The following is a 16,110-nucleotide window of genomic DNA, read 5'->3' as shown; positions in this document are numbered from 1 at the left end:
TACTACTACCTCTAGGCCCCAGGCAGCCCCTTCACCTTAGTAGAGTGTGTAGGGCCGGCCACACAGCTAGGGATCTCCTGTTAGTGAGTGGTAGCAGCGGAGCAGGACCAGAGCCAGGAGAGGAGTTTCTCCAGCGGGCAGTGTCACCGCGCAGCAGCCGGACGTAAGGTGTGAGGGGCTGTTGTCGGAGACCCCGTGGCGTGGGACCCTGCCGCTGATCATCCTCCACCTGGAAGTATTCCCTGGTTAAGGACTTAACCAGGAAGGTATATGTGCACCACCGCAAGGGGGAGGGTAGCGCTGCTCTCAGACATATTGGGCAAGGGTTGTTTGCTGGACATCGGGTTATAGGTGCCCAAGCACCCTCAGTATTATTGGGGCTAACTACCCCAGGATTGTTTGTATTTTTATCCCTGTATTATTGTTATTATTGGTCAATGTGATACTAACTAGGCCTACTGTGGGACCACAGTAAAAAGAGTTATTGTAACCATGTTGTGATTGTGCTATTGGGGTATACTATAAATGTATATGTGTTCCTATCAGCAGTCATCCTGCTATGCAGGATCCTCATAGGTTGATGCTCTGCACCAGAGAGGAACACACAGTCACCCCAGGCTCCCCAGGAGCGGAGGCTCAGGCCTTCTGTAAATTTAACAGGTAGCACCAGTACCGTAATTACCGCCATTTCCCTTAGGGATAGGGAAAGGGTGTTACACATTGAATGCACTTTTTTATTTTCACAACCTTGAATTGTGCAGTAAGCAAATATCTTGACAAAATGGGTTTTATTAATTTCTGTACCAGGGTAGTAATACTACTACTAATAATAGCTTAGACCTAAATATCTCTACTGTATAAGCCATGAACATTTTGCAGAATTTGCATGTAATTGGGACTATCAGAGTACAGTACAGCTAATTACAATAAAAAGGGGGACAGGAATACAATTTGTAAATTGTATTTGATAAAAGCAAGTTACACTTCAAGTTGGTCGTAATTTGCTACCTAAACAAATTAATACTGTGCCCTTACCAAACAGTGCTGTTGTACAAAGGACCAAAGAGAATAACTAGAAGAGAGAGGTTTAAAGGTGGCATGGAGAGGGGAGTGGGATATGGAAGGAAGAGAGTGTGATGGGGACGCTGTACCTTTGTTGTTCTCTTCCTGGTGCACAGAGCACAGGAACGTTGCTCCCGCTCCCTCCTTTCAGCTGCTTAATGTCAGTGCACTTATTAATACTGCCCCGCTCCTCATCTTACACTTGGAACTAGTGTTTAGGAGTGGGGCATTATTCACCAGTGCACTTGTGCAGTGTCTTTAAACAACTAACAGGAGGGAGTGGAGAGAAGTGCTTACCTTCAGCAGCAGCAAATCATTTCTCAATTTGCAATGGGTAAAAAGGGAGAGTGGTCCGGGGGCCCCAGCCAGGGCCCACCTGATGCAGGGGCCCACTTGTCATTTTCCCGGGGTGTGGGGATGGGATGGGGAAGAGGGGGAGGAGGGAGAGGAAGGGGAGGGCAGTCCAACCGTGAGATTCTATACTATTGTTCCAGTTTCAATACACACGGATGAATCCAAAACCACTAAAGGATTATTAATCCGCCATGTGGATTGTCAGTGTTTAAAAAAATAATAATCCGGAAATGACGAATCATTGTTTTTAAGACTGATCCATGGAAATCCGTGGACCGAGGGAACCAGCTGAAGCGGATCCAGCGCCACCCATCTCTATTTCTAACGTACTGTAATATATCCATGATAGATAACATTAAGCATTTGCTGCTAGAGGGATATGTAACACATTCCATTGAAGAGTGGACAGTTTGTCACTTTATTGGCAAATATTCTCTTCACTTCTCATCACAAAAACAAACTGCTTCTTGCTCCTAAGTATATTGATTGATTGCAAAACCCTTTTATTTTTTAGAATGTTTACTGTGTTTTAGCTTTGTGGGTATTTATCTTCATCTGTTTTCTTAGGTTTGTCATTTGTCTGCTTGTGTAGAATTTCTCTGAGAGCCAATGGTTTGTTACCTTTCAATTGCTCTATTCACATGCATTGTGCATCATGAGGGCTGGCTTAATCAGGGAGATGCTGCTATCATGTGATCGCTCAGGGGCGATCGTATGATTGAGACTTTCTGCTGGGGGGATAGCCGTCTTGTGCCGTGGACCATGCACCACTAACTATATATGAATCATCATTTTTAAGGAGAATTCAACTATTCTGCAGTATAGCCAGTATAGCCAGAATTATAGCAGCTCTTGGCGGCTTCTAATTCATGAACAGACTACAATTTGGGCACATAAAGCATATCTACTGTACAGGAAAACTATTAAGTATTTCCCTCTTCCACCCCTCCTTACCCGCTTTATTCAACATCTCCCTCTCTTTCTGTTTTGCTTATTATTACAGCCCTTTCTTGCTCTCACTGTACATCATTACTGTCTAAAAACTAACAGTGCGGGTGGCCAGATGATATCCTGTAAATAACCTCTTACAGCATGCGGGCCTGAAATTGGACAGCTTCAAGAGAGGCACATTCTTTCAACGGACAGGGGGGCATCCGATTGGTATTTCAAGCTTCTGATTTAATGCATTTATTAGTGACTGTAGGCGACATCCCCATTGGATGTAGTAAAACTGCAGTGGGTTAGAGCACTTCTGCATTTCACTCCCCCTCTGATGTATTACCTATAATACATAACTTTTTACAATCATTTAACCAAGAAGCATTTAGAACCCAATTATTCCTTTAACTCTACAGCCTGAGCAATGGTGTGTGGACCAGTATTTATTTCTAATTATGATACGGGTGTAGCAAAGCATATTGCGAGTCATGATGGGATATTCTCTGACATTCTGCATTTTCACTGCCATTGAATCCTATTATCAGTTATATTGCGATATGTTGTGTTGTCAGCAGGTGCAATCAAATCTGCTATAGGACACTGTAAATCAAGGTCTTACATAGTCTAGAAACTCTAGATAATTCTAGCAAAGTGTTCCAGCTGCAAAACTGATTTAAGAATTAAATTAAAATCAATGGCAAATCTGAAATTTCAAGCAATTTATTTTACCAGCACTGCATTAGTTGTAAACAAAATCAGGCCCACTAATGTATCTTCATTACTTCAGTTGTTTTCAGTGGACACTGATATTTTGGCTACCCACAGACCCTGTGAATAGGTTCTTAAGGCCGTAAAAAGCATTAAAATGAGAGGATTTTGTATAACATGCTCAATGCACATTGTATTGTATTGTATGTCTTTATTTATATTTATATAGCGCCATTAATGTACATAGCGCTTCACAGTAGTAATACATGTGGTAATCGAGTAAATAACAGATAATATAAATAACAGATCATGGGAATAAGTGCTTTAGACATAAACATAACATTAAGGAAGAGGAGTCCCTGCCCCGAGGAGCTTACAATCTAATTATATCAACCCCAGGCTCATGTAATAGCTGAAACATCGCCTAGAAATGAAAAAAGGGCAGTAAAACAAACGTTATATTATTGCCACATAAGATAGTGGTGAGTTTCGGTGCAAGTCTGTTAGTTATTTGGTACAATATGCATGAAAAATTTGTTTTCCTCCCTATAACAGCTGTACAACTACTATTAACTGCATATACTAATTTGACAATAAGGGGCCTATGCAGAGAGCAGCGCTTTTTAAAATTGGAGAGGGGAATAAAAAGTAGGTTTAATGGTGAGTTTTATTCTCCATATGCAGAAATGGGCGAAATCCGCTACACTGCATGTGGAGAATTGTAAATGAGGAGATGTGCGCAGCTGAAAGGGAAAAAAAAAAAATCGCGCATTTTTTTCTCTATAGCAGGCGACCTCCTGCTTCTTGCCAACTTTAGTTGGTGGAGAAAATTGACGAAAATCGCGCCAAAAACAGCCGCTAGATGGCGAGCGCGCCTTTCTGAATTCGGATACTTTTCAGACTGGCGAGATGTAGTTTCTCGCCAGCCGCGTGGCGAGATTTTGAAATAGAAAAAAAAAATGGCGCGTTTTCCCTAGCTCGCCATTTTCAGCTGTTTTAACGCAATTTTCTCCGGAAAATGGCGAGATTTCAAATAGCGCTGCTCTCTGCATGAGGCCCAAAGTGGCTTCTAATTTAAAGTCATGGTGATAAATGAGACCTCCATATGTGCTCGGGTCATATAAATAAGATTTTTTTTCAATTACAATATATAGAATATGGATTTATTGGTATAAGATATAATCTACCATGTACAGTAATAAGTCCTTCCACCTGTATCCTTGATGTTGATCAGGGATAAATAGTGGGTATTTTGAAAGAAATGCCTTCTCTTTTTCCTCCATAATCATGCAATCTCATCCTTTCTATAGACAATGTAAATCAAATAAATAACCAGTATATGTGAATCACAATACTTCAGGTCAGGATGTTACAAGTAAAGCTCAACCCCCGTTATAACGCGATCCATTACAACGCGAATCCGCTTATAACGCGATGCAAGCGTGGCTCCCAATTTTCGCATTTATGAATACTTTACAACATGATTATTGGTATCTTAAATACTTTATTGTACAATGTACACCATTGAACATTATTTCTAACGCGTTTCGCTTATAACGCAATGTGATTCTTTGTACCCCAAGCACAGCCTTATAACGGGGTTGAGCTGTTGTTATAACGGCAAGCCGGATATCCACTGCAACTTTGTTCATGTGATTCTGTTTTTTTGTACACAGATTAGAGCTGTACATGCTGCTTACGAACAGCCAGATATTTCAAACTCCTGAGAGTAATAAAAGAGCTGAAGCTGTTCTCAGATATCAAGAGGTACTGGAAATCATTGTATGTTGTGGGTGAATGGCATTAATGATACGGCAGTGTTCCATTTCAGCACTAACTGAAACCCAATTTACAAATTGTCTCAAGGATAGCACAATGAAGGTTACAGCTGTCATTCAGTAATCACGTCTCCGTCTCTGAGTCTCACAAAGATACATTTGACTGTCACTTGGACATCCTGCAAACCGTTTCCTCAGCTCCTACTCTGCCGGTGGGGTCTGCAAGGCATTGTTTTTGCAAGTTATCTGTACTACCTCTAAGGAGCAGGCGTTAAGAATCTGCAACATGTTACCTTCCATATCACGGGCTGTTGCAGCTTAATGAATAACATGTTCATAAAAATACCACAAAAAAAAAAGAAGCTGATTATCAGAGGTATATGCATGTTATGCCGAATAAAACGAAGGCCTTGTGAAAGAAAAGAATCTTTTCATTTGAACTTTCCTTGGAAAATTGTTTTGTTAAATATTGGAAAAATGGTCTTTTAATTAAAAAGTTGGGGATTTGCTCAAACACACGGGAAACCCAGGCTCCTTAGAATTGCAACCCCCTCCCCCCCCCCAAACATTGACCCGGCTTATAGAAATGGTACTATTAAAGAAAAATCAATCAGTGTTACAGACACAGTCAATGTGGTTTCATGCATTTTATAAGAAATCTGTCACTTCCGCGACACAGATTAAAAAATACACATTGTTCATGAACTTCTCTTTCTGGTGCATTACTGCAACCTCAAACTACAAGCTGGTTCTCTCACAGGGAGGGCCTTGCTTTTAATTGCATTATTATTATTGGGACGGAAATATGTAAAGTTCATTAAAATGCCTCCCTTGTTTGACTTGTTTGAGCTGCACCTAAAGTAAAGAATGTAAATATGAAAATAAAAAAAAGAATAGCACAGTATAAACAAACCTAAAATATTGGCAAAAAACTGTTTCATTATGGAGTATTTTTGTACAGGAGATCACTGATTAGTGGTTGACTAGCTAACAGTTTAAATGGGGACAAGATGCATTATAAAGAAGTCATTTAAAAATGCACAGTAACACTATTTGTGGCCATTATTTAAAAGACAGGAGTCACTTACTAACAGATACTAACATGACTGGCATGCAGCAGGTGCATAAAAGGAATGGTGAATCTCATCTCCTTTTTCATTGTTGTAAATGTATTGTAGAATGATATTACTTGGGGCGAGAAGTTGTGAGACCCCAACTGCTTACCATACACATTATCTTTATAATAAAGTAGTTATTATTTTGGTAATAAGGTGTAAGCGTGTGTGTGTATTCTAGCAATGTCTCAATATGTTAACTGAATACAAGTTGACACCATTATACTACAGTTGGTAAGATTAGAGAAAATGTCAGAGTAGGAGGCCCAGAAGCCATGCACTGTTTTTTTCATGTATAAGAAAGATATAAACAACACACAGAACCCCAGCAATCTCTTTTTGGGAACCCCTGAACCCCCACAAAATATATATGTATATAAGTGTCAAAAAGGAGAGCTTTTGAGCGTGGCATACGTATACAACAAGTGACAGAGAAGCCCAATGATACTGTACAACCAATTTGGCAAAAATACACAGTAAAATACTTATATATTCTCTTGAAAAAGGGTCATTTAGTTTAACCCTTTGGCCAAAGCATGGTAGGCCTGTGAGCCACGACAAGGCAGACCCTGTTCACAGGTCCTAACACTACCAGATAAAATACTAATATACCTCTATTAGGATTAACATTCCCATTTACCTCTATTAGGAGGGAGAAAGACCAACATTGGATCTTGGGAGAGAAGTTGTTAGACCCCAACTGTTTACCATGCACATTATCTTTATAATAAAGTAGTTATTATTTTGGTAATAAGGTGTAAGCGTGGGTGTGCGTATTCTAGCAATGTCTCAATATTTTAACTGAATACAAGTTGACACCATTAGATTACAGTTGGTAAGATTAGAGAAAACAAGAGGAGAACCCAGGAGCCATGCACTGTTTTTTTTTCATGTATAAGAAAGATATACTCACATATCCAATTTCCATTCACATTTTTATCACATTGTGTTTAACATTTGTCTTTTGTGAGAGTGAATTAGAGTTTTTTCTCCTCTTCATTATCATTTTAGGTTAGAGTAGATTCTGCTTAAATTCACCAAGAATTACTTATTTGAGAGAGATGGTACGAATCAAATATCTGTGAAAAAAAATCCATTATTCCATGTTAGAGTTTGGTATATGTCAGTGTTTGCATCATTGTATGTGATGCAGGATTTTTTTGTGCATGAAACATAACACGTTGTTCCTATGCTTCCAGGTAACAGTGGAGAAGTTGCCTGATGAGGCTCGGACGGCCACGCTGCTTAACAAATACTCTACAGACCCTGAGTATCAGCAACTCTTCATCAATCTGGTGAGGACAGAGCCAAATATAAAAACAAACATTTCCTCTGTGAACAATGTGTTTGTTATATTTAAATCATTTGTTTATGATGGCTGTGTCAGCCGCACTGATTTACATAAACATTGCCAATCCCGAGACTTTACATTTTCAACAAAAGTAGCTGAGTACAAACAGCATTCCTGGGTTTTAATTCAGATTGTATAAACATAACAGATGTTGATAAAATGAGCCAGCAAGAAAATACAACAAAGGAGGCCATTTAAAGAGCCTTTACTGATTAAAATGCATTCCAGATTGCCACAATGATACCATGTTAATAGAATATACAATTTCCATGTCATTTTTGGCTCCTATGTAGCTGTTAAGCAAATATGAAGTGGTGCACTAAAAGGACCCTTTCTGTAAACGCATAATTCCGAATACACTTTTTACCCTTAATGTTATCCTCTCTAATGCCTTCTTTTGACACAATGCAAGCTGGAATGCAGCAAGGTGCCATCACACGTTTGGAGCAAAGAGTTGCAAGGTGACAATGATGCTCTTTGCACCAGTTTTGCTCAAGAGTTGACTTTACACATAGACCAATCATGCTAGTGGTTGCAGGTCAATGTTCCTTTATTCACCCTATGACCACAGCTGTAGGCTGACTTGTCGAGATAAAGATATGTTCCTGGAGTTGAGGCTACACCTCGTGCCACACCAAACCTTGGACCAGTCCCTTTAAGGAAGGTAAAAGCTGAAAGTTCACTGCCGGGCAACAGTGAGTCATGTAGTGACTGTATCTGTATACAGTATATTAAGGATGTGTTCACAATCAGGAGAGGTGAAAGTGTATTACATTGAACATATCATGTAAGCTTGTTTGTATTCTGTTTTCACTGTATTTTCTGTGGCAATGTTTTGGCTTGGAGGATTTCAGTAAAGGTGTCTGTCAGTGCAATCTCAACGTTTACTATCAGCTCATTATGACTCACACAGGACAGGGAGTGAATGACAGTTATTAGTGTATAGATCAAGTCTGACTATTTGCAGGAAATGCAGCTTGAAAGAGTAGCCTCATTCTGTTTAAAAGTCTAATTACATCTCTATTGCTCCAATCTCATTTTTACAATCTCAGTACTGGTTTCATGCTGACAATCAGAATACCTCCTTGCTTTGTCCAGTTTGTGCACTTTGCTTTAACACTGTCACTTCTACAGAAAAATCACCACTTGATCAGTCAATTATCCTGTACTATCTACTCAAGACATCCCAAATCTGCGCCACTCCATTGCAAGAATGTGAGAAATAGTAGTACACGTATATAGACTAATCAGTGGTAGTTCCACTTTGGCTTAGATTCTATTTAAATCTTACTTGGGCTTCAGCAGCTGAACACTTATTTTATTCTCACGGCCACCCACAGCAAACATTGCAAGATGCCTAAAGGTCAATGAAATGAAATAATGTGCAATACAAGTTATAAACATTTCATAAGCTACTGTTAATTCAAAAGAAACATACAGTAGTATCAATAAAGTTGGATTTTCAGTCCGACAGTACCATGTGGATACATTCCCATCATAATATATTAAGACAGGGGTGCTCAACTCCAGTCCTCAAGCCCCCCCCCACCCTAAGAGGTCAGGTTTTTAGGATATCCCAGCTTCAGCACAGGTGGCTCAATCAGAGGCTCAATCAAAGACTGAGCCTCTGATTGAGCCACTTATGCCAAAGCAGGGCACTGATTAAGCCACCTGTGCTGAAGCAGGGTCTGATTGTACCACCTGTGCTGAAGCTGGGATATCCTGAGAACCTGACCTGCTAGGGCAGGAGCTTGAGGACTGGGGCTGAGCACCCCTGTATTAAGGTAAACCTGATATTTTAATAGAGATTCAGTGATGTGTTTAAAAAATAAAATAAAATAAAAAACACTTACCTTCAGCACCTCATCCTCACTATCTGAATCGCAATGTATGAGGTATGATTTTGATAATAATTTTGTTAGAGTAGCAGAGTGCATGATACTGTATCTAGAATTTTACAGGCACAATAAGTTCTTATCACAAAGAGATCTTACTTTGTTGCCCAAGCCAAAGGGAATAAAGAGACCACCTCAAGTTCAGAGTTAGAACAAGATCAAGCTTTTTTGTTGGTTTGTTTCGGGGTATGGCTGAGCAAATGCTCCAATTTTCTTTGCAAACGTTTTCAGGATTTTCTCTTAATTTTCGCATTGTCTCCAAATTTTTGCCAAAATGTCACATTGCTCTGGAATGCTTGGAAACAGACTTAGGTGCAAAATGTTCCCCAGATTGTGATGACATTTTATGTCTTTCCCTAGAATTTTGCAAAAATGGTATGTCAGTATCTAAATGGTTATGTGACTTTAAGCCACTTTTTACGATTGGTCAAGTTTTTGCAAAGTTTGCCTTTTTTGCAACATTATTGTGAAAAAATATCAGTAAATTTCACCTGATTTGCAAACTTTAGCCTCATGATAACTGTATTGTTTATTTTATATGTTGGGTTATTCCAGATGGATAGCCGGAAAGTTGTTACGTTCTCTCCTCCAGACTAGAACTATCCAGTTTGTGTGGGACAGTGGATCTAAACAAGAGAAAGGGGCATGCGGAAATCCCCACTCCGCCGCCCCGCATATTGCCGCAGACACTACTTATCGCACGGCCATCTCTCCGTCACAATTTTGCTGCTGGGACATGGCACCGGCATGTTTAAAGTCACGTCGCTGCCATCTTTAAAGCCATCTTTACATGGCCTCAAGAATATGCACCGCCATCTTTAAATGTCCTCAGGAGCATGCGTGGCCACTCCGTGCGTGCATCCTCCAATCCAATGCCAGGACACATTTTTACATTACTCAAGCACATTAGCGGTCCCATTATATTTTAAATTACCTGCCGCTGTGGTGCGCATTTAGCAGCAGGTAATGTAAAAATGTATCCTGGTGTCGGAGCAGTAGACGCGCGCCCTGAGGACATTTAATGATGGTGGCAGCATTAAAGATGGCAACGGAAGCTTTAAACATGGCAGCGGCATGTCCCAGCCTTGACATTGCAATGGAGAAATGTCAGCGGCGACTTGCGTTGCGGTGGAGCGCCAGCGGCGATTTGGTCACGGACAAACCTCCTAGAAGGGCGTATGTAATTAATTACTTAATTAATATTACTTTTATGTCTGAAGCACTTATTCCCATGACCTGTTATTTATATTATCTATTATTTGTACATCATGTACATAAATGGTGCTATATAAATAAAGACATACAATACAATAAATGGTATCAGGCTGAACACTAAAGATATATTGAAGCAAAAGGGAAAGAAAAAGCAGCACACCAAAAAGCCTAGAAGCATCATCACATTGTATTGTCACAATATAGGGAGAGGAGTGGAATGTCACGATATTGAAGGTACTGACACCCCATTTTCTGTTATTCTTTGCTGTGACGATATACCGGTAATGGGAAGATAAATTAAGATTTTTGATGTGCTGCTGTTTTTTTTTTATCTGTTGCTTATTCCAGATGGAAGAATAAATGGAAAGGCATCAAAAACATATTTTGTATGTGAACATTTTCTGCCTCTCTTTTAGGTCAGGGGTGCGCTAACCTGGGGGGGGGGGGGGGAGGCAGCGCTCGAGGCCTCTGTAATTCACTTACCGGGATTCAGCCGGCTTCGGGCAACGCGTCACCATGGCAACGTGGTGTCAAATGACGCTGTGATGTCACATGACCCCGCGGCGTCACTCAACGCCGGCACACGTAAAGGGGGGGGGGGGGAGGCGCGAGCTCTGGGGGAGAGCAGGCAGGGGGTGCAGCACCAGAAGTTTGCGCAACCCTGGTCTAAGGCAATGTATTTCTCTCACTTTTCACTACTCATTTGGCTACGCACATTTATTGAACACGTCCTCAATTGCCAGACTTTTTGTGTTTTATTTACCACTTTATGCAATAATCAATATGTTATATTTACAGTAGGTGGTTTTATAATAACTTTGAAATAAACTGTCAGAGTGATCTGTTTCAAAAAAGTAGGATTGGAGAAAGTTTATCCAGACTGTCAGTGCAAGAAGTAATTTTTTTCTATTAATAGATACATAAAACATACATATATGTCACCTATTCAGCAGTTTCTTGTTGAGGCAGACATAACTATTCCGAAGTTTCTTTAAATACTTGCGTTAAACAACATCATACGTTTAGTAGATTAGAAATCAATAATTAAACTGCCAAACTTTTCTATCCTTGAATATTATGTAGTACCAGACCAGGTACAGTAGGAATCTCCACAGAAAGGTTCAGGCAAGATGTGCTTTGCAGTTACAGTAACCCACTCCCTCTTTTTCACAGGAGCCGTACATAAACAAGTCAGCAGTATCCGTGCAAGCTCATTTTTCACTGCAGCGCACATACATTGTGTTTCGAACTCTGGGACTTCGCCACCTCACCGTTGTTGATCTGCAGAATCGGGCAGTTGGAATAATCACCCGGAAGGATCTGATATCTTTGCGGCTGGAGGAGAAGTTAATCCAGCTGAATTCAGGAAAGCTTGATTCTGATGAAGAGCTCTTAAACTAGTCACCCCCCTCCCCCCTCGTTGTGTATCCCTTATTTGTTATATGATTTTATTTGATGTTTACAGAAACAAGTGATGTCATGTTTATTTGTCCATTGTACTGAAACTCAATAAAAATATAAGTTACAAAAAAAGAAAAAAACTAGGAATTAAATAAACGGGTATTGTTAGACTACAATAAATGAAGTGCAAAACAGGCACAATGAGTACAGTAATTGTACAAGTAGTAATTCATTTATGTTGTTCCTGACATTAATACCTGAATAAAATGTTGCGCGTGTGTCATATATTGGCATAGTGCAAATGATGCATCTTTGCATTGATACCATCTAATGAGCGTTGAAAATTGATACATCTCCCAATATGTTTGGAACCACTTTGTAGGTACCAAATTAGCAACAGACTTACCAGTTCAATACTTTGCAAAATGTCAATGTAAACATCTGATACATCTTATTCAGTGACGATCAGGGCAGTTTTAAGACCTTCGTAGGCCCTAGGCACTTTTATTTCTAGAGGCCTGTGTGTCCGATATTTTTACTCATTTTTATGCTAATTTTATCGTTTGCTTGCTTCTTTCGATACTAGCGATATTTGGCATCGATACTTTTGTTTGGACATTTAAAGGTATCGATACTTCAAAGGCATTTAAAATTTGCTGTTTTCTCTTATTTTGTGATTTTTTTTTGTTTAGGTATTTTTTCAAGTGAAATATTGTAGGCCCTAAAAGGTTTGTAGTCCCCAGGCACTGTGCCTAGTCAGCCTAATGTATAAAGCGGCCCTGGTGACGATAGAAATATAATTATTCTCTTCAGTATGTATACACAGCCTCTTTTTCTTCCCTTCTGTAGCACTTACTGTATTCTTCATTTTCCCAATATCATGGCACCTAGTATTGCATCCTTTTAATTGTTACCCTTCTACTCTCTGTACTGTCTCTACAACCACCCCTTATGCCAAGGTATCTGCTTACCTCTATATGTATAATTTAGGGTCCTATTGTCAGACCTCAGAGGCTATGCAGTGGGTGGGGTGCTTCTTGCATTCTTATTCTTGTATTTCTTCTATGTGTATTTTTGTATCTCTGTCCATACAGAGTAGAAACTAAAGATAAGATTCTTTCTCGATTGGCAATTATAGAAGCTCACCATATATAAAGGGTATGTTGAATAACAGTTTTTTCCTTCATAGTTTCTTATTAGGACATAATAATATGACAGCAGTGCAAGGCCATGGAAGGATATGGATATGAAAAGATGCACAGAGATATACCTGTAGCAGAGTAGGAGTCATCTTATAGAAGGATTGCGTTATCCAGAGAACAAACTGAGGGCAGCATTAAGTGCAGTGAGGGAAACATAAGAAAACAAAGCAAGGCACATTCATTCACTTGAGACAATGAACAAATAAAACTGTTCAAACAGCAACTGTGTGTCTGTTTTTTTGTTGAATCTTGAAAAACATAACATTAAAGGGATTCGGTTCGGAAAATAAAATGGGAAGGAAAGGTATTAGGAAGACAGGTGCTTAAGGAAATTATCATTCCCCTCTCATCTGGGTCTCTAAAAACCATTTAATATGTTTAAAAGAGTCAGATCAAGGGTAAATGTATAAAATTCAGAACCATGTAAATTCAGAGCCAGTTCTGAGCTAACCCATTATAAGGCTGGGGCCATAGAGGGGGGGAGCAGGCTGAGGTGCTCTGACGCTGAGGCTCGCCCGCGAGCCAGCGGGGGAAGGTGGTGGGAGGCGGGGCAGTGACGCACTGACGTCAACGTCATGGTGCCGTGACGTTGACGGTGATTCGCGCTGATTGGATGTTTTCAGCCGACAGCGCGCTGAAAAAACGCTTGGCTGTCGGCTGAAAAATCCAGCGCCTCAGCACGCCTGCGGACGCTCGCGTGAGCCCCCTCTAAAGACCTCCTCATTGAGGATGCAGGGGCTCAGCGCGGAGCGTCCGCACGGCTCAGCACGGCTTGTCCTTCTATGGACGCAGCCTCATAGATTTTCCAGATTGAGTGAAGATATTGGGAGTGTCAGGCAGGACTGGCAAGGCTGGGGGAGAGTGATTCCTCAAGGGGAATAGTTCCTCCAGCACAGTAGGGACTCAGGATATTGAGAGACCAAGAAAGATTGCGGTGGTAGGGGACTCCATTATTAGGAAGATAGATAGGGCAAATGTTGCCATGACCACATGAACTGAACAGTTGTCTCCCGGGGGCTTGAGTTCAGCACATTGCTGATTGGCTAGACAAATGTTGGGAGGGGCTTAGACTGACCTGACAGTCTAGGTACACGTTGGAACCAATGACAAAGTTAAAGTCAGATGGAGGGTCCTACAAAATGATTTCAGGGATCTAGGCCACAAGCTTAAGGCAGGCACCTCCAAGGTAGTATTTTTCAAATGCTACCTGTGCCATGCGCTACCCGAGGGAGACATTCGGAGATTAGGGAGGTTAATGCATGGCTAAGAAAGTGGTGTAGGAAGGAGGATTTGGGGTTTTTCGAGCACTTGGATTCATTTTCTGAGAGGTGCTATCATTATGGTAGGAATGGATTGCACCTCAATGAAGAGGGATCTTCTATGCTAAGGGGGAAGAAGGTTGTGGGAGATTTGAAACTTGGAAGGAGGGGGGAGGGACAAGAAACAGGTTATGAACTAGGCAGACTAGATAGGAATGGGGAAAAAGCTAGGGGTCATGGAGGTAGAATGCTGGCAAGTGGGAGTTTTGCAAGCAGGGAGACACCCATATCAAATACAGATAATACTAGAAAACTTCTAAAGACTAAATATAATTGGAGTAGAAATGCAGGAGCAGATAAAATAATAGCACAGACTTGAAAAAACCTTAAATGCATGCTTGCTAATGCAAAAAATGAGCCTTTGCAAATATTTGCACCTGGATTGAAAACTGGTTGAAGGATTGACAACAGGGAGTTGTCGTAAAACAATTTTTTTCAGGTTGGACTAAAGTTGTGAGTGGAGTACCTCAAGGATTAGTAGTGAGACCCCTTCTTTTTAGCAAGATGCCTTAAGGTCAATGAAATTAAATAGTGTGCAATACATTACATACAGTAAGTGTAGCCATGCCTGGTTTTGGCTACCAGTCTGCCCTCCCTGTCATGTAAGCCCTGGTAACAGTTGAGGCAGTGACCGTACCAATCATGCTTTTTCCCACTGAGGCAGCTCCCTTGAGTGACAGGGGAGGAGATGGGACAAGGCCTGTGTTATACCCAATCCTTGGTTCAGACCTTGTACCTTCCTCCCACTGTACTTTAGGGGCTGCACCACCAATTTAGGCCCGGAGTGTAGGTCCAGAGACCATGCCAAGATTGGAGACCTGCATTGAGATGTGCTGGGCAGAAGACTGTGGGATACTGTGTATGCATCGGTTCCAGTTATCTATACCGCCTGCCTGGTGTGCAATCTTTCTGGGGGAAGAGAAGTACGTTTCTACTCTAGGAGATTGCCTCCATACATCTGGAGCCTGCTTCCATACAGATGGAGGCGCTGTGTCACCAGAGATAAATGTCGGGCATGTACCTCAGAAGCTTGTCCAAACGTCCCCACAACCATCGGTGGACCACTCAGCATTCTGTGAGCCAACAGGTAGCATGCACCAAAAACCTGGTAACAGGGAAATCTCCCATAGGGTGGGGGAAACACCTTCACATAAGCCACTGTTAAAGCAAAAGAAACATACAGTAGTATCAATACAGTTAATTCTCAGTTTTACCATTTGGATACATTCCAATCATAATATATTTATTTATTTAAAAAATGTTTTACCAGGAAGTAATATAGAACACGTCCTCCTAAAAATAAAAGGAACCGACACTCCAGAGGTCTTAATAAAAAAAAGAGGTTTTAATCCACATAGATCAACGTTTCAGTCAAACACACTTACCTCTTGACAAAGGTCAGTGTGTTTGACCAAAACGTTGAGTTATGTGGATTAAAACCTCTTTTTTTAGTGCCGTCCCATTCGCTCCATGTCCGCTATAAATATGGTGGCGACACTGTAACCAATGCCCCAAACCGGGGCCTGTAACTCGGGAAGCAGGGGGTCTCTGAGCCACAAATCAATGTGGTTCAGCTCAGGGGCCCCCTGCTTACGCACAATATTATTAAAATACATAAATGCTGCTTCATTACCATAGCGTATAGCCGCTAAGGCAATGAAGGGGTTAAGGCAGAATAGCATGTTTATTGGGGACATTTGCCCCCAATAAACATAGCAATAAACAACATACACCCCCTGTGTATTTAAAATACATAAACAACAATAAATAC

At 40.8% G+C, this 16,110-nt stretch overlaps 1 protein-coding gene across 1 annotated transcript in view; it reads left to right on the top strand.

The window, feature by feature from the left end:
• LOC142485628 (chloride channel protein C-like) overlaps positions 1-13,232 on the top strand; it is a 169,613-nt gene extending 156,381 nt beyond the window's left edge. The window contains exons 16-18 of the mRNA XM_075584477.1: positions 4,740-4,830; positions 7,156-7,251; positions 11,591-13,232. Of these exons, the coding sequence (XP_075440592.1) occupies positions 4,740-4,830; positions 7,156-7,251; positions 11,591-11,818 (415 nt within the window). The 3' untranslated portion in view covers positions 11,819-13,232. The remainder of the gene's footprint in view (positions 1-4,739; positions 4,831-7,155; positions 7,252-11,590) is intronic.
• The last annotated feature ends 2,878 nt before the right edge of the window (positions 13,233-16,110 follow it).

The sequence above is a fragment of the Ascaphus truei genome, chromosome 2, assembly GCF_040206685.1.
Source record: "Ascaphus truei isolate aAscTru1 chromosome 2, aAscTru1.hap1, whole genome shotgun sequence".
NCBI classification, from domain to species: Eukaryota; Metazoa; Chordata; class Amphibia; order Anura; family Ascaphidae; genus Ascaphus; species Ascaphus truei.
The sequence above is the reverse complement of the archived record's forward strand: the minus strand, read 5'-3'. Positions and strand labels throughout refer to the sequence as shown.